At 33.2% G+C, this 20,861-nt stretch overlaps 1 protein-coding gene across 1 annotated transcript in view; it reads right to left on the bottom strand.

Annotated features, from left to right (window-relative positions):
• LOC126777222 (uncharacterized peptidase C1-like protein F26E4.3) overlaps positions 1-20,861 on the bottom strand; it is a 53,664-nt gene that overhangs the window by 2,427 nt on the left and 30,376 nt on the right. The window contains exons 4-8 of the mRNA XM_050500206.1: positions 10,120-10,289; positions 6,826-7,006; positions 4,685-4,819; positions 4,184-4,380; positions 469-608 (exon numbers count right to left, since the gene is read on the bottom strand). Of these exons, the coding sequence (XP_050356163.1) occupies positions 469-608; positions 4,184-4,380; positions 4,685-4,819; positions 6,826-7,006; positions 10,120-10,289 (823 nt within the window). The remainder of the gene's footprint in view (positions 1-468; positions 609-4,183; positions 4,381-4,684; positions 4,820-6,825; positions 7,007-10,119; positions 10,290-20,861) is intronic.

Here is a 20,861-nt window from a genome sequence, read left to right as displayed (position 1 = left end):
TGTAAAACTTTTTGACCAAAGTCCGTTTTTTCTGCAAAAGACTAGTTTTCTTATTTTTTTGGAAATTTCATCACCATTTGAACATTTTAGCTCGATACCTTAACCTATAGAAAACACAGATAATTAAGAAAAAAAAAATACGAGAGGTAAACACCAAATCATACATGGCTGCCGCAGTTTCTGAAGTTGCTATAAGGGAGCAACTGTTAGTGCTTTAACTTGGTAGCTATGAGGCTGCTGTACATGTATTGATAGAATTGATATTGACATACTATTATTTTGAACACTGTTTAATGACCTTTTAGATAGCTTGAACAGGTTAATAATTGTCAGAACTACTTACAATTGTAGGCTAAAAATTTAATATCTAGGCTGTTCATTGTGTCGGTTTTATTAAAATGAGAATCCTTTTGATTTTATTGATGTTATTTAGAGAAACTGATTAGACAGCTAATCATGTAAACGTACCCAGTATTTCTCTCCGCGTTCCTCACCCCAGCCGACAATACGGACACTGTGGAGACCCTTCATATGCTGGTTACCGTACGGGCTGCGACGATAAATGCCATCGCGGTAGTGGAAGAAATCTTGATGTACGGTCATGACCGCTGTAAATAAACAAAAATAGTAAACTCCACAAGCTGGCCAGCTTAAAAAGTCCTATACCATCAGCTGATATTCAACTAATAATAATATGTAGAAATCGGAATAGAAATAAATGGAATAGTAGGTAAATTGTCAATAATTGTATTCATTACATTGTGATATTGTCAACGGCGAAGGAAAACGTGACGGAACCTGCATGAGTCGGATGAAAGTCTATTAAATGTTGCATTAGAGCAGCGTGCTAGAATATATCCAAACCTTTTTTATATACATAAATTAGTTACTTTACTATTAATATATTACTCTTAATCTTAATACAACACTGGCTTCAAATCTTTGTATGTAGAAAAAAATCGAAATTTATTCAATCGTTTCGTTTTACGAACGATGCGAACATTTTATCACATAACATGTCCTCTAATCCTCTAATCTTTTACATCGTTAGTGGTATGACAGCATAAATAGCAAATAAGTAAATATATTGTCCCCTTCACTAACCAATTCCAAAGCCAACTATTACATTTTATTAAATAAATTAAGATTAATTTGAAAAAAATCGTTATCAATTTCTTATGGCTGTTTAGGTAATTCCCGTTCCTTTTATTCTACATATTAAGTGGAATTGAAGTTTTATGAACGGGGCATCCCCAATTGCGATCATATCTATATTATCATCTCTATTTGTATAATATGAATATATATCCAAATATATATTTTTTATATTTTATTATACCTAACCATATATTACAAAGTAATCAGTGCGTATTGCTAAGGTTACATATCGAGGAAGTCACCATCAGCACTTATGCGGCGTTGTTATTAAAGTGTTTGTCGCTAATGGGAATCATATTCTTAGAATTCAAGTGTCTTTGATTATATCATCGCCCTTCGGTAAATGGCTTTTATGAATGATTGTTTGTTACTAGCACTTGAACGAATCTTTGAACTCGATTATGATAATTGTATAAAGCTGCGTCTATATTGTGAAGCGACTTTAGGCACTTTTTGTTTTAATTGGCCAACAAAATTGTTAATGAGATGCATACTCGTTGTTCTGTTTCCAATTAAATGAAAATAAGTCGGAAAAAAAAAGAAATATCCGAATTTCAATAGAATCTAATCTTTATAATATTTATTATAATAGTAAGTGTAACTGCATTCCTTTTTAAAATGTAATATTTACGGTCGTTTATAGTACTTCACTCGTCGATTTAGTGGTTAGATTACACGGCTGCAAATCCCGAGGTCCTGGGATCAAGTATTAAAACGGGCCAATAAAAAATATTGCATTATTCGGTCAAGAATTTAGTGTTTACACTCTCGTGCCTCGTGAAAGCGCGTAAAGATCACAAGAGTAAAAGCATTATCTTAAAAAAGTAAACTTTATTTATATTTTGGACTAGTTCACGCCCGCGGCTTAGCCCGTATCGTTGTTGCAGGTGTTAGGTATAAAAGTTTTTCACATTTTTTTTTCTATAAGAGGGTGTCAAACGGGCTGGAGGATCACCTGAGTGCAAGTGACTACCACTGTCCATGGACACCTGTAACACCGGAGGGCCTGCAAGTGCGTTGCCGGCCTAACTCATGTTAAATTTTATTAAAATCCGTTCAATGGTTTTGCCATGAAAGAGTTATTTTTTTTACAGTATAGGTAGGCGCAAGAGCATATGGGATACCTGATGATAAGTGGTCACCTACGTCTAGACATTGGCATTGTAAGAAATTTTAAACATTGTCAATGCGCCACCAATCTTGTGAACTAAGATGTTATGTCCCTTGTGCGTGTAATTACACTGGCTCACTCAAACGGAACACAACAATACCAAGTACTGCTGTTTTGCGCTAGAATGTCTGATGATAACAAACAGACCGAATTACTTTTGCGTTTTTAATGTTAGTATAAATTAGACATTAGTGTGAGATAACATGACAACGTCGGAGATTTAAAAATACAAAATATTTAAAATAATTATTTCGTAAAAACGTTATTACGGAACGAAGCTCAACTCTAAATTGTATAGTTACAGGGAATTGCTTTTAATAAATAAATGTACATAATATATAAACATATGACATACATAAAAAAATTATGAAAACATACTATTATACAAATGTTAGTTAAACTTCAATAACACAATGTGTAATATAGCAACGCAAACAATGTAAACTTCATAATTTTGTTGTATTACAATTGTAAATAGAATTTTAAAGCGATTTATATTCATTTAAATATATATTATGTTTTTATGTTGGATTCATAATAAATTGCTATTCCAAAGATTCGTTGGGAACTCCGGTGAAGAGGGTCGTAGGCGTCTATCAAGGAGAGAGAGGAGCGAGATTCTGGAGTACAACCTAAAAATTGCGATCTATAATAGAGATGACTTGATTATGGACATCCTTGCCGAATACCTCATCAGCTAAGGAATCCAGAACCACACGAAGACAAATAACAGCCCTTCGGGGAAGTCAACTGGCATACATTTCGAGCCAGTGTAGTTATGGACTCTCTCGTTAAATGTAAACTCATATTCTCGTGAATAAATATTTATAATACTTAAAATATCCGATGATGGACTGGTGAAAGGTATTAGACGGAAGGCATAGAGCTTCTGTCTGTAATTTTACGTCGATAACAATTTATGGCATTGCTTTGGTCGCGTGTGAGGGAGGGGGGTCCCGTGTCCTTTTCCGTACCCAAACAATCCGTATGCAAATTACATGATGATAATTGATACGTTAATTAAGACGTGATAGCGTTTCCAATATTCTTTGGACATAACGATATTCGTTTAATTTAAGAACCACCTAATTAATGACTTTCATCTCCAAATATTGTAAATGTGCATTTGCATAAAAATAAATAATAAAAATGTAATCATAAAAAGTTAAATCTCATATATTAATGTCTTATTTGTTTTTTGTTATCGTAAAAGTTAACAAACAGTATTTGCTTTGTTAATATCGCGGTCATATAAATAATTTTCAGGTCGGTGCTATGCACGTTTTATATAATTTGCAAACAGTAATGAAGAACGAATTATTATATAAAGTTTACATGCAAAAAAAATATTCACATCATAAATTGTTATACGACGTATGCAGGTTTCTTCACGAAGTTTTCCTTCACCGCCGAGCACAAAATGAAATATAAACACGGTTTAAACACTTTTACTGGTGGTGGGGCTTTGTGCAAGCTCGTCTGGGTAGGTACCACCCACTCATCAGATATTCTACCGCAAAACAGCAATACTTGATATTGTTGTATTCTGGTTTGAAGGGTGAGTGAGCCAGTGTAATTACAGGCACAAGGGACATAAAATCTTAGTTCCCAAGGTTGGTGGCGCATTGGCTATAAGCGATGGTTGAAATTTCTTACAATGCCAATGTCTAAGGGCGTTTGGTGACCACTTACCATCAGGTGGCCCATATGCTCGTCCACCTTCCTATTCTATAAAAAAAAAAACTTGAAAATTTAGTCGCGTTGGTTAAGATCCCTGGATTTTTAGTTAAGATTCACGAGTTCTAATCACCGAGCCATCTCGAATCTTTGGTTAATCTACGGTTAATTGCTCACCTTGTACTGGTCCAGAGTCCATGATATCATACATGATGTCTTTTTCGGTGTTCAGCTTGCCGGGGGGTGCGACCTTGTACCTTGATGTTCTTTGTTTCACGGGTATTCTGCAACCAGCTTCAATAAGGTTGCCCTTTGGTCTGAACGGGCATTTAGTGTTCGCTGCTTTGTAGGGGAAGCATTCTTCGTCTACGATTCTGGTGAAATTTAAGATGTTACCGGTGTTAAGTAAAAGCATGTTTTTATTGCAAATAAAAATACAAACTAGTAAATAATTTACTTTTTAATTCATAATAGGAGAGTGACTGCCATCACCCATTGACACGAACAAATACTAATTATTCCTTACACCTTCGACGTACTCCAAACTATTGAAATTAGATACAATATCCCTAGTGCCTAATTTTAAGATCTTTGTGATCTAACTTTAAGCTGGTTGAAACCCTTTGAATTGAATGTATGAGTTTTAATAGGAGAACCTTCGATATATTTCGAACTCACCCTTGTCCTCGTACATAGTTCCAAGCGACGTCGATGTGTCCTCCATGACAGCCTCGCTGCTGATTGCGGTTACAAGACAGGAGAGATTGCGGGCTCAGCACCATACTCTCTGCACCGTTCGATTGGATCGCAAACCTAAAAATTGAAGAGTTTACTTTAGGTAAACAATGTAGGTGTATTTTTCATATTCCTTTTAAGTAATAATACAAACAGCTATGTTTTTGCCTTCACTGGCGACAGGCGGGCAAATGGAAATTCTACTAACAAATTGTCACTTTATTGCTATCGAATTAAAATGTATGTTTTTCTATTCTACTAACACAACGTCTAGTGGCGATTGGGTCGAAATTTGATCGGAATGGACTCGGGTACGTATAGTAACCGTTATAAATTAGTACAAATGAACCCCCGATTAATTTTTCACCCAGTGAATCACAATTGACGGAATGTTAAAATGATGCTAGCTTTTTTGCCATGATTTCATGCGGTTATGATTTGTACAGTATTTCTTTTTAATTTTGATTTAAATATGTCTATTTATTGAAGTCCTCAATATAAATATTCTTATATTCTTATAATAATATTTTAAAAATTTCTTTTTGGTGTTTCTCTCTTATGTGTTGCTGTTAAGTTAAATAACAACAACACATAAGAGAGAAAAATACTATAGTTTATTGGTGGTAGGGCTTTGTGCAAGCTCGTCTGGGTAGGTACCACCCACTCATCAGATATTCTACCGCTAAACAGCAGTACTTGGTATTGTTTTGTTCCAGTTTGTAGTGTGAGTGAGACATAACATCTTAGTTCCCAAGGTTGGTGGAGTTGGTGACTACTCACCATCAGGTGGCCCAAATGCTCGTCCGCCTACCTATTATTTAAAAAAAATGTCCCGCTGCTGCGCTAAGGCCTCCTCTCCTTTTTGAGGAGAGTCCACTAAGATTAATAAAACTATTTTTATGTGTTATTGATTTCATGATTTTTATGAAATTAAAAACTATTTTATTTCGCTTTGAAATTATATATTGATATGTTACTTATTTATCATGGTTTTTAATAAAACGGAACGGAAATAGAATAATATTTTTACATAGATACAAGATTTGTATTCCAAATGTATTCATAATTTTGTAATCAGTATCTGAATTAATTGTATATGTGCCTTAGAAAATATAATATTGAAAGCAATTGAAAAACTCTGTTTCTTATTCATATTGTTAAAGATACGACCATTCATCTTAAATTAAGAACGTTGCTCTGAGAAATTTAAAAGAGCTCTCAGAAGTTGTTGGAAAGTCTTATTTTTAGCTGAAGTGTTCTTTGCATAAGAATTCATATTTCTTTTGTAAGAAATGCATAATTCAGTCTCTGTTATAGATATATAACAGAGACTGAATTATGCATATATAGATTATATAGACTGTTATATTAGTATGCGGCAATTGTAACACATATGTATAGAACTCCACATATTGTTCACGTATGATCTAAAACTATTCATGTTTATATTAAAATTCTACCTGTCAATATATTTCGAAACATGTTTTTTTTTGGTCAAAGTTTTTTTGGCGATAAAGTAATAAAAAAGGTTATATAATTGCGTGTGATTTTTCTAAACGATATAAACACAAAAACCGGTAACTATATCAGATTATGAAAAAAGAATCGTTTATTTGGGGTTAAAAAAAACTAATATGTGACACTCACTCACTAATATTATATATGTGTTTGTCTTCACGTCTTACCTATTCAACCGATCGTTATGAAAATGTGCATGTACGTTGTCCTGTGCAGAAAAGGACATAGGATATCTAACACCTTATATATATATCGTCCGCCTTCCTATTCTATAAAAAAAAAAAACCTCCAAACACGCAAGCGAACCAACATTTCCTGCGAGTTTCTTCGCCGGTACTTCTCATGTAAGAAGTTTTTATTTCCGAACCGATGGTAAATTTTTGACAATCAATTAGCAAATGTTACGTTTCTATATTGAAAAAAGGGTTAAACTTTTAACAACGGGCGGAAACAAATAAATATGTAGGATATACTCCCTTAATATTTTTCTCGGCTAAATCGGTTTAATTACTTGTAAGTGGTTCGGTCTTATCAAGAAGACTGTGCAATATAAATAAATACATTACCTGTCTGAAGCAACTGTTGCAATCGATATGGCCCAGTCTGATCCACACCATTCCTGGTCCACGACAGGCGAAATGTATTTCGGCCAGCGTTCGCGGGCGTCGAAGTGCGTTGGATAGTTAATGTCTTTGTCATGCCTGATGGGGCCCATGAGTCGAGTCTCACGGCTCAGAGGTAAAGTACCTATAACAAAACAAATATTATTATTGTAATCAATTATTTACATAAGAATTATTTACATTATCATCTTAAATGTATACAAATCAAAATTAAAAATAGCTACTGTACAAATCATGACCGATGGCGTATGTTATACGTTTCCCTCTTGAATCGCAAATCCGGTTCACTGGGCGAAAATTAACTAGCACTCATATCCCAGCGGAGTAATAGTTTCAATATAAAAGAGTGTGTTACGAGGTGTTATGTTTTCAATATAAAAGTATTTAAATTTGCATACTAGCTAATTTTATATATTTTTGACTATCAACTTTCAATACAATCAAAACTTCATTATCTAAAAATAAAAATATAAAATTTTATCTAACAATTGGATAAGCTGGCAACATTTGTACCAATCAATGAATCGCTGCACCGGACCCTTTTATCCGCTTACGCCACGAAGAGTATTTAACATCTGTAACTGAATATCCTAGATATACGATTATCTGGGCTATTTTAATAGCGTGACATAGTGAAGTGTTCACACAGAAAATATTTCCCATATTTAAACTTCCGTGATAGGATTCTTATTCCGTGATAGGAACTTATATTTTTTCTACATTTTTATTTTCCCGCACTCACAGATGAATAAATACACAGATAATATATATTCATATAAAATAAATATATTACTAAAGATGTATTTACTTTAAGAAATAAATAAATCAATAACCATTCTACTTATTCAATTGTAATTAATATTTAAACATATTCATATCTTATGAGTTCTGATTAGAAATAGACACTGATCATATTTCCGTTTTTGGGCCAAAATTGTAACAACCATATACTATGTTGTTTTTTTGTTCCGGTATCCGGATCATTTTATATCATAATGCTGCTGGTGCAATAACGAAGTAAGAAATGGTAATTTACATATACCCCTCCAATTAGTCGTTCAGCTTGTGTTAAGAGTGAGGACGACAAAAGTCCAAGCGGTAGGGATCGAACCTGCGACTTTTACATCGCTAGGCAGTAAACCACAGTACAGTACCAATGTCTACTGTGGTGACCACTTACCATTAGGTGGCCCATTGCCCGTCTGCCTATCTCAATCAAATCAATCAACAGCCAATCGTTGTCCACTGCTGAACATAGGCCTCTCCCAAGTTGCGCCAAAGCTCCCTGTCCTCCGCCTTCCGCATCCAGTTGGTGCTCGCCACCTTCTTAAGGTCGTCGGTCCACCTGGCTGGAGGGCGCCCTACGCTGCGCTTGCCGATTCGCGGTCTCCACTCTAGGACTCGTCTGCTCCAACGGCCATCGGTCCTACGACATACGTGACCAGCCCACTGCCACTTCAGCCTGCTAATTTTGCAAGCTATGTCGGTGACTCCGGTTCTTTTCCGGATAATCTCATTCCTGATCTTATCCTTCAAAGATACTCCGAGCATAGCTCGCTCCATAGCACGCTGAGCGACTTTGAATTTGTGGACTAGTCCCGCAGTTAGTGTCCACGTTTCGGCACCGTATGTCATGGCAGGTAAGACGCATTGGTTGAAGACTTTCGTCTTCAAACATTGCGGTATAGACGACTTGAGGACTTGACGAAGGATGCCAAATGCTGCCCATCCCAAGCGAATTCTTCGATCGGCTTCCTTCTCGAAGTAGTTCCTACCGACTTGTATTATCTGTCCTAGGTAGGTATATTCACTAACAACTTCGAGAGGTTTCCCCTCGACTTATATCGGTCCCGGCACGACATGCCTATTGAACATGACCTTGGTCTTGTCCAAGTTTATACTCAGCATTTCGGTGAGTTTGCCTGCCTATCTATTTTAAATGAATAAATTAATTTAAAAAAGTGTCCGACTTTGTTCTTACAGAGTAGTTCTATCGTTATGAAATATGATAAACATCAGATAAATCGGAACGACATTATAATTTATGAGCTTAAAATGCGACAACTGTAAGCAGGTATTTGTTATGTGTATTTAATAAAGATATTTGGTTGATAACATTTCCGAACGGTCTTGATCTAAATAAAACAAAGTTAAAATTGAAATGAGAAAAAAAATTGCAACTAAAAACATTTCAAGATAAATTAAAAGCATATTATTGTTTATGCTTTCTCTCTAACTCTCTCACTGTTGCTCATTTGACGACAAGTTAAATTCAATGTGAAGCTACCGATACCGATTCAATGAGAAACCGTTAAGAAGTGTAACTTTTAAGAAGTAAGAACCGTTAAGAAGTTACACTTCTTAACGGTTTCTCATTGAATCGGTAGTCTTTTCCTCAATGGTCAATCGCTTATTTACAATTAGATTTATATTACCTGTACAAAAATCAACGGTATTGGTCAGTTACAAGCCAGTTATATATAACAGTAGAGATCCGAAAGGCAAGTAAGTACTTTTATGCGAAATGAGACGGACTTAAATTGTATTTAGCCTGCAGCCATTAGGTTAGACTAGACTATTACTTTACCATAGCGAGCATGCAAGAGGTCATTCTCCGTGTCAGTGCTTTCTCCTAAGCACTAGATTCGAATGCTCCGCTTTCGCTCTCATTGTTTTGTAAATGTCAGCATTAATAATATGTATTTAACACCGGTATTGATTCTAAAGAGATTAAGAAATTAAATTCTTAACCTACTTCAGGAAGCTTCTATGAGGTTCTATTTGGTTACGACACCAATCTTTTGAAATAAATAATATATATTTATGCCGGGAAATGTTTGGGATATTACTTGAATTGAGAATTTTCTTTTTGAATCTATGTAATTATTTATAATTTCCTTGGCGTGTAAGTGTATTATTGGTGAGTACGCCAAATAAAGCGATATCACTGCGCTAAATCAAAGAAAAATAGAAGAACGTATGTGCATATATTCTTTTCGGCGCTATAAAAGAATATAATCTTCTACTAATGAAATAAGAATCTGCATAGAATTTTTATAGTGAAGGATAAAAATACAAAAATAAATTATTGATTTTTTTTTGGAGCAGAACCTCAGCTCGTACATGCAAAACACCTCACCAAAAATTATATCACAATCAGATGAATAGTCTAGTTTATCACTGAGGACAAACATGCATTTCTATTTATCAGTAAGAAGAAGATATAAAATAACTTACCTAGCTTATACACGAGGCCATCCTTCAGCTTCTTTCCTTGGAACTGCGTGTAATTGTAGGCCCTCCAACTTGAACCGCGATTGACACCGTATATCACATCCGAGTTCATGATGCAAGGATCATTCTCACAGGACCAGTCCAACGTATCAGCGTTCACGCGTTTGCATGTGCTGGAAAGAATTGGAGAGTTTATTATTTTCATTCAAATTTGGAATTGGAATTATGAATGATGATCTGAATATTAGGTTTTTGACAAGTTTAATTGAAACATTAAAAATAATCTCGTCCTAATGATATTTCAAAAGATACAGGACTTAATTCACAGCACAAAACATTTTTTTCCTGACTACCGTCAAAATTATTAAATTATACTTTATTCACGTACTCTTCTCATCACTTTTGAATAATTTTTATTTTAATTCGTAAAGCTGTCCTTGATTCGGCTCGGCTTGTCTGGAGTTGGAGGCGCTTATTTTTTATTCTACCGTTAAACATCGATAGCAATATACATAACGACGGGCTCAAGGCTTATATTATTTATATAATCCTTTGTTAAATCCAATGATCAGCTGCGCATTGACTGTTAAAGATTGTTTTACTCAGAGAGCAAGTGTCACGAGTGACCATTTACTAGGAAACCACTTGCTAGTGCAAGTAGCAAGTGCAGTAGTAATAAAACTAGTGCAATTAATCAATGTGTCAACGTCTTTATGAATTCAGTTGAAGTGGATTACGCATACATGATACATATGCAAAAAAAATGTATCTATCACGCGACGTCTGGCAGAAATGAATCGAAATTGATTGTTATTGAAAAACAATTAATGAATAAAGTAATATAAATAAAAACATTGAGTTCCTTTAATAACATAAATGTTATATATTTTTTTATGATTATAATAATATATAGCAACGAAATATATAAAAGACGCCACGCACACACAACGGATTAAAGAGCGAAGACTGAGGGGGGGGGGGCGGTTTACAAGTGCTTATGACGAGCCGGTTGGCGTAGTTGGTAGAACACTTGCCTTTCACAACGAAGGTTGTGGGTTCGATTCCCACCCAGGACAGACATTTGTGTGCATGAACATGTCTGTTTGTCCTGAGTCTGGGTGTAATTATCTATATAAGTATGTATTTACAAAAAAGAAAAGTAGTATATGTAGTATATCAGTTGTCTGGTTTCCATAGCACACGCTTTGTACAAGCTTAATTTGGGATCAGATGACCGTGTGTGAAAAATGTCCCACGATATTATTATTATTATTATTATTAAGAGAGGATCATGCCGTTTGCTGTCACGGCATAAGGTCGGTTTTATTTTCAAATAAACCACCAATAGATGTTTAGCAAATTTAGCAAGTTGTAGCAAAATATGCAGACAGCTTTATAATATATTTAAATAAATAATATTCGCAGACGGCGAACTTTAAGTGTAAGGTCAACTAATATTAGGTTTGATTGACGATAAATAAACCGACACCAAAACTATTAATGTTACTACGTATATAGTTCGTTTATAATAACACTAAATTAAAAACCCGTTATTCAATAATAGCAAAACTAGGCAGTAGTGGTCCTACCCGTATAATAATTAATTTCGGTCAAAATCAAGAGAGATTAGCCAACTACGCAGGACATATTATAGTGCACAAGTGTGTGCGAAAATATATAATAATAAAATATGATAAATAAAATTACACTAAGAATTAGTTCTTAGATACTTATTAATTAGTTACGGAAACACGAAAAACAAAAGTAAGTTTTTTTTTTTTTTAATTTTGTTTTACGGCACACATCTTAATATATTTAAGACCTCATGTCACTTTACGAACATTAAATTTTATTTTTTTATAAAAGCCAAGCAATAGTACGTATTTGTTCTGTTCCAGTTTGAAGAGTGAGTGAGCCAGTGTAAGTACAGGCACAAGGGGCATAATACCTCATTTCCCAAGATTTGTGGTGCATGGCGATTTAATGACGTAAGTATTGTTAAAATTTATTACGCCAATGGTAATGGGCATAGATGACCAATTACAATCAGTTGCACGTCAGCAAAAAAAAAATATTCAAGCGTAGACGTTTAGTGCGTTTTTTATAAAGAGTTAATACGTATAGTTAAATATTTTATATATCTATTATAAAATACTTCTCGTGAGAAAATACCAAAGGTACGTTCTATTAAAATCAATAATATTCAATGGAATATCTGCATAGTATTAAAATATTAACACATACATTAAATTGGCCTCGTTCTGTCTAGGAAATGTGAAGTATTTTAATTGTGGTCATCATTGATACATGTTGTGCAATTAGATGTAATAAGTGTTTGTTACATTCCTTTACGGATGAATCGATTACGTTTTTATTATATTTTCATATATAATGGCTTTAGTTACAGTAGAAGTGAACAAACGAAAATTGCGAGTTCAAACCCAATGAATGAAAAAGAGCAAGCACAATTTTCACGTGTTTTACTCGACGTTGCCTCGGCGGGTTGCCTCACGATATTTTCCTGAGTTACGAAACCCGTAGGAACAGCGTGATAGAGTAAGCTTCAAGATTTCTCTTTAAAAAGTAGAAATATTATAAACATGCTTGCAGCGATACGCCAGTTTGATGCGTGTATCCTTTAAATGTTAAATATCACGTATTAGTACACCATCTTTGCAGATATGTAAAAAAATAATAACTTTAAGATCATACGCGGATAAAGTATATTCTGTTAATATCGTTAAAATATGATGTAATACAAATCAGAAGCATTTAATAAGAATTATTCTCGTGTACCGTGAAATTATTAATTGAAACGCTTAAAGCCGAACACGCTTGCGAACACACGTGCTCAGTATTTATCGTGCGGAAGAACATTATGTATATTGTTAATAATATCTATATCAAAAAACAACTCGCAAAATCCATTAATGTTTATTTTTTTAATATTTAATTTATCTCAGAAATTTAACGGAATCATTGATTACTCTATATCGTGTTAAAATTAATTAACTTTATGTAATTTATACGAAATTGTTTTACCGGATCAACATTTCCGAAACGGTCATATAACTTGGATGTTATGACTTTAAGCGAGCACTTAAAAAATTGTATCACTCGACAGTAATTTGAACTTAATATATTATTTGTCTAAATTAAATGTTAATGGAAATTAGTTAAAAAGTCACTTTATGAATTATTATGAATTATGAAACGGTTCCAATATTTAGGAAAATCATAAAAAAAAATTATGATTGCGTTTAAAAATCTAATAAAATTATAATATTTAAAAAAATAGAAACGGCTCACAATAAGAAGATATGTAGTATATGCCTTTACCTTTAGGTGGGCTTTTTGTTAGATTGAATGAATGAATATCTGATCAAAAACAGCAAGCTTTCGAGGAATATACACAAGTAAAAGCACAATGTGTAATATATATCGTAAAAGCTTAAAGTCTAACTTTAATAAAAACAATTAAATTATATAAAGTTAATTATTCAATTTCTATACATACAAACTCAAAACCCACCACAGAATAAGAATCTTTCTATATCACAAAGTGATACGCCACATTGACAAAATAGAGAATCACAAAGTCAATTATCGTTATAATGAGATACGAAGTGACTTCTTACAGTACTGCTGAAACTATGTATTATAATAATGGAAAACTACTTGCTTTTAATTGAAGGAGCACACATATTTTGAAATATTTATTCGTTTATATTTCAATATTTTTTTAATGATATGATAAATAACGGGAAATAAAAAAAATATAATGATTCATTATAGTATTGTAATTTTCAATAACATATCACATTAGAATATTATCAAGCATCCATGATAATAACACTTAACCTTCCCGACAAGCTCTAAGAGTTCTCGGCTAACCGCCATAGTATGATATGCTTACAGTATAAGTGTTGTGTAACCTTATATTTATTTGTTTTTAACGATTATGATGTAGATTTAATGGGTGTGTGATATCACCAAGAAATTTAACTAAAGTAATAAAAATATATAAGTAACGGCCTCTGCCTAACGTGTATAACGTGCGTGGCCTAACGTGCTAAAGACCTATTCTACAAAATACGTGTTAAGTTTTCAGTCGACATGAGTTTTGAAAGACCCAACAAATTCTGATACCTTTATAATTTTTACCTATTTTGAATATTGTCCCAAAGTCTGAAGGTTCGCTAGACTGTCAGACGCATAGATAAAAATAAAAATAATGGTATTGTAATACAACTGAAAGCCTCCAAACTGGATCGGTAAGTTGAAAGAGTGTGGGCTTGTGTATTTGCATCTGGTAGACCTGTATTAATACTTCCTACTGACCTTCTGTCCATATAAAACGTCATTAGTTATATGACGAATTCTCTTCGTATTTATGACCAATATGACAAAGGAATGAATGGGATTTATAAATTATTGATGAAATATAAATTATAAATGAATGTTTGTAGCATGACGCATCATGACTATGTTAACACATATGTTTATGTGAGTTTACGTCACAAGCTATTATAAAAGAAGTGGTTACTACTAGTGGTGGTTAGTGGTGGCTACTACTTTACAGGTTTACTGGTGGTAGGACTTTGTGCAAGCTTATCTGGGTAGGTACCCATACTCATTAAATATTCTACTTCTACAATTGAGCCAGTGTAATGACAGGCACAAGGGACGTAACATCTTAGTTCTCAAGGTTGGTGGCGCATTGGTTATGTAAGCGATGGTTGACATTTCTTACAATGCCAATGGCCATGGGCGTTGGTAACCACTTACCATCAGGTGGCCCATATGCTCGTCCGTCTACCTATACTATAAAAAAGGCTGCATATTCTTAAGGATAGTTTCATTAATTGATAATATTTTCTAAGTTTAAATTATTGTTATCCCCCTATAGTTTTAAAATGTGTGTCCATACACAGATGCACTTATATAAACCGATGGAACGACCGGAGAGAGTTCAGGCGCAACAGCTTTACATGTTTTCCGAGGCATGGGAATATTAACATCGTTGACTTACAATCTTCGGGCTTATAATACTTTTATGAGCCCGACCGGAGGTTTAAGTCTAGGATATCGAGATTTTATGAGCTAGTTACAAGACCAACGAGGTAGCTATTTTTTTATTAAGCTATTATTAATTTATACAATAACAGCCTGTTAATGTCCCACTGCTGGGCTAAGGCCTCTTCTCTCTTTCGAGGAGAAGGTTTGGAGCTTATTTCACCACGCTTCTCCAATGCGGTTTTATCAGAATAAACATGTGGCAGAATTTCAATGAAATTAGAGACATGCAGGTTTCCTCACGGTGTTTTTCTTCACCGTCAAGCACGAGATGAATTAAAAACCCAAATTAAGCACATGAAAATTCAGTGGTACTTGCCCGGGTTTGAACCCACGATCATCTGTTAAGATTCACGCGTTCTAACCACTAGGCCATCTCGGTTTTATTAAGTTATGTAGGTATAAAATTCCTGCAAACAAAATCGACAATCGCTATCTGACTTTGTCTAGGTCCGTTTATGTGTCAACCTTTATCTAATTCAAAATTTTCATAAATAATTTTTAAAATATACTTTTCTATATACTCTATTTGTATGTATTTTCGGTATTTTTTTTTAAATTATGGAATTTGTTATTTTATTTAAGAAGTTTGTTATGTTTAGTTCTATAATTATCATTTTTAACTTTTAATATTTATGTAAATGGAGTAAATAGACACGTAACTCGTCAATATTTTATTGTTAGCTTGTGACAAGTATTCTCTTGGAGATTTGAATAAAATAAATTTTTAAACGAGCTGGTGTTCACAAGAACAGAGTAATCGTATGTTAAACTGTTTATTATTCGTATCGTGATCTCGTGAAGGTAAACATCGAGAGGAACCTTTATGTGTCGAAATAATTTATATGATATTTAAATAATTATTTTCAAAAACCTGTGTTGGTACTGTGTGATAGAATAAGCTAACCTTTCAGCTTAATTTGGGGCTCGAGTGTGTGCAGCCGTCACTCTATTTATACAATTCTGCTTAACAATTGATTTTCTTTTTAAGTTTAAATTTTATAATACATTATAAACATATAAATATAAACAAACATTTTTAAATATGTGCCAACAATGATATGTAAAATCCTGAGTATGTTAACTAATGTTAACAAATAAATTATAATTATATAAAATATAGGAACTAAATTGTTCTAATAACAGCGGAGGGTCAATAAAAATGAAACCGTTACGATGTAAATAACAACAATAGCAACAAACACAACAAAAGATGTTCAACTCAAAATATGTCAATAATATAACTGTTTAGCGATTCATATTGTTGTTAGGTCACGGTAAGACATAAGGGGGTGTTCACACTAAATAACTTTTTAACTATATTTACTTACCAAGACATTTTATATATACTATTTTTATACGCATTTATATATGGGATACGTTAAAAACGTTAATGATATACATGTATCATTATACATCCTATCTGTTTGTTTTTCGGTTCATTGATAGTGGTTTATACTGCTCGCAGTACTCTTTGGGCAATGCTAACCATTAAGCATCAGTTGGAGCATTTTCTTATCAGACTAACTAAAACATAATATGTATATACCTTTATAATCGCACTAAACTCAAGATTATACGATCGACATTTAATAGTGTTAACGACCTTGTTGGATGAATTCGCGTTTAGAATTCATTATATGTTTCCTTATTATGTAAAATGGGCTCGCTTTCCACGGGTGACGCTTGAGCTCATTTTAAGGTCTAAAGATTTAATATTTTATCTCCCAACGCAAAAGGGTACCATGTCCTTATGAAATCGATAGGCGAACGGGCAAACGAGCCAGATCAGTGGTCCACCGCAAGTAGACATTCGCGCTGTGAATACAAGTTGTTCCTTACATCGTCAATGACCTTGGGAGCTAAGATGATATGTCCCTTGTGCCTGCAGGTAAAATGGCTCACTCACCCTTCAAACCGGAACACAACAAATATTGCTGTTTAGCGGTAATATATATGATGAGTCGGTGGTACCTACCCAGACGGGCTTGTACATAGCCCCACCACCAATTATTCCTAATATTAAATAATCTTATTAACATTATAAATGCGAACTTGCTGTTTTACTTCCTAAAAAAACCAGAACCGCTAATAAAATATATAAATCAATTTTAAAAATGTCATCAACCAAAGCATAATTTTTTTAAATTATTGTTAAAAGTTTATGCCCTATAGAAAAATACGAGACAATCGGGTTTATATTTTTATTCATATGTAATATAAACAAGAAAATGGAAATATTCACTCTGCCATCATTCATTGAGCAACCGGAATTAAACATGAATACCATATTTCGTTACAAAACGTTGTTTGATATTCTTCATTAAGTTAATATCGAGAATGCATGAAAATAATCGTTGTTTCGATGAGTTATACATTTTTTTAAATGGGACAGTTTGAGGATACCTTAAACCATAGGATATACAGGCTAACAGCTATTAGATCTTTTTACGAGAATAATTTTAGCAAAATAAACCTAATTAAAAGTATAAATTATAGTGTGTATGTATTTCTTTGCTTTTTTTTGTAATAAAATACTAGCAATGTCCGTTTTTAAACATTTACTAATATTCGTATATATCACTTAAATTGGGCGAATAGCTTGTGTTATTAATATCTGTCTTTTTGTCTCACTTAAAACATTTAATGAAATTAATGATTGTGTACATATTTTACATCTACTACAGGATACTTCTAAAAATAATATTATTATATCAAAGATCAAAACAGTCATTTTTAACAATAAAAAAGTACTCTTGGCCATAAATACTGACAGTTACGGGTCATACCTACAAGCAAATGTCTCGTTGGCCTTGTTGCTGTTTATAAGATACATAGATTCCAAAATTCTGGATTCTTAGTTCGGGCCAATAAGATATTTTCCGTCGAGAACTTCTCAATAGGTCGTTAGGGATTTTTCAGTTTTATACTCTCGAGTCAACGTAAAGTTTCAAGTCGTTTCGGTTTGTCGACCCATCTAACGGTTTGTCTGATGCATCCGTGTTTTGTGTACTGTAATATCTTTATAATAGAAATAGAAGTCTTTGATTTTTGATAGTCTTTGATGATAAAATACCTGCTAATCCTATTAAAATTATAAAAGCAAGTTTGTGTGGACGGATCTTTGTTAGTCTTTCCCGCAAAAATTAGTAGACGGATTTTGACCAAATTTGGAATAGAGATTGCTTGTACCCTGACTTAACACATATGCCATAAACATTCCATTACATGCATAGCCATTAGCGAATGCTAGTTTATTATATATTCTTCACAATATATATATTTTTTAATATACTATATTAAAATGTTTTAGACTATAAGTTATTGGAATGACAGAAGTAGAGATAAGCATGGATATTATTTTCTATCTTCTAAAATGATACGCACGAATGTTATTTTGATATGGACAAAGATCAATGACTTTGGAAACGTTTAAAAATAAGTACAAGTGTGTTATCGTGATCACGAACACGACAAAAATAGCATTTAATAATAGCTACCTATACACTTTTAGAATCTGTTACGCCTCGCTATTGCATTTCTGAGCAAGTGCTGCCCTTGAGTCAATCGTTAAATATATATTAAATTAACATGTACTTGGTAAATTTGGTATATTAGAAAAAATGAATCGTACACAATTGCGTAATCAAGCGGAACTGTCGAAGCATCATTATTGTTATCAATAAAGCAACGACCACACCTTTGTTCTGGTATTTTGGTTTCAATTGTCACGCTAATTAGGGCTTAGTAGAAAAGTGTTCATAGTAATTACGGCTATCTCAAGAGAGACTAGCATATTGTACGGGACATATACATACATAGCGTGCACTGTGCATACAGCCATTGCACTCTCTTTTCGAATCCAACTCGACCCGACCGTGATTTCAGAAACACGGGATTCTATCCGGGCTGTGACTGGAAATTCCTCAACAGAAATTTTTTTTTATTGGCCCAGCCAGCACAGGTTCTCGGCCTCATAAGTAAACCAATATACTAACAAGGCAGAAAAGTATAGGTATATAATCGTCCGACGGAGGTAAATGTTCCCTAAAATAAAAATTCTATGTATAATTGTGTTGTCATAATGAAGAAGGTAATAGAATCAGTAGAAATTACTGACACGAGATAATAATAATATATTCCTGGGACATTATTCACACACGGCCATCTGATCCCAAACTAAGCAGAGCATGTACTATGGAAACCAGACAACCGATATACTACACATACTACTTTTCTTTTGTAAATACATTCTTATATAGATAATTATACCCGGACTCAGGACAAACAGACATGTTCATGCGCACAAATATCTGTCCTGGGTGGGAATCGAACCCACCACAACCTTCGGCGTGAAAGGCAAGTTTCTACCAACCATGCCAACTGGCTCGTCAAATAAACACTTGCGTTGGCATTTACTATATTATGTATTGGCAAAGTCCATTTATCATTAGAACAATCTAAAGTGCTATTCTGTAAGAACTACCTTCGTATCTCACACGTGAAACGTTTAAAATTCATAACGTATCAACACTAGTCGGTGATACGCTATTTTGATTCGTGTGTCCTTTAAATGTTATGGTTATTGTAATCAATGTCGCATATATCACTTTTTGACATTTCACGATCGCGTCGCGTTCTACGATGTGTTTCGATTTCGTTTTGTATCTGCTCTGTATCTCGCCTTTTTACAATCATCAATAAAGCAGAAATTTAAAAATCGAACTCCCCAACCAATCATTGTTATGACCTTGCACAAATTGGCCATCAATTAGGAAATATTGAATAATATTCGTCTATATTCTTTTAATCAATAATACTAAACGTCTATATTGTAAAATTAGCAATCATAGGCAACTTCAGGGTAATTAAGCTATGTTTTGGCGCGAAATAGGTATATTTGTTTGTTTAATCTTAACTGTACAGAGAAAGCATGAAAAAATTATTAAAATATATATAAATTAAGTATAACAGAGCCGAATTTTCCAAAAAAAAATCGTAATAAAAAAAATACTTTTTTTAATATTCTCGAGTTGTTTCGTAAAATTGCTCTAGTTACATATATATTATACATACAAAATCATTAAGATTTTGTATGTATGCTTAAATCTCAAACATAACTTTTTAATGTTTTTTCTTCAGTTTTATATTGAAGAATTCATCATTGTTCAGACTCTATTTCGTTTTATTTTTAAATTTTTATCTACATATTAATTAACAACATATTAACATAATCAAATCACTTGAAAAATATAATATATATTTTTAAATATAATAAAAAAACTAATAACTAATTAAGGCAATTAATTTAAATGACATCATATATCATCTCAATCACAATTATCAGGGTCGTATGATAATGCAATATAATATGACAAAAGGTCAAAATCTTTAATCCTAAAATTCACATTTATCTTACAAACAGATAACAGCCATTTAATGTTGCCGCCAAATAAAATTATATTTTTAAATTTTATTTTTCGAACAAATTTAAACACATATATTTTTAAAGTTCAAAATGCTACTGACGCAAATAGAATTTAACTCACACACATATAAGTGTAATGTTTAAAGAATTTCCTTGTATTACGATTATGTAATGTAATAAAATTAACAGTAAAAATCGGTTCAATATAAATTGTGGTGACATTAAATAACAAATGTTTATA

Source organism: Nymphalis io, chromosome 22 (assembly GCF_905147045.1).
Source record: "Nymphalis io chromosome 22, ilAglIoxx1.1, whole genome shotgun sequence".
NCBI lineage: Eukaryota > Metazoa > Arthropoda > Insecta > Lepidoptera > Nymphalidae > Nymphalis > Nymphalis io.
Note: the sequence above shows the minus strand (reverse complement) of the source record. Positions and strands in the feature narration are given on the sequence as shown.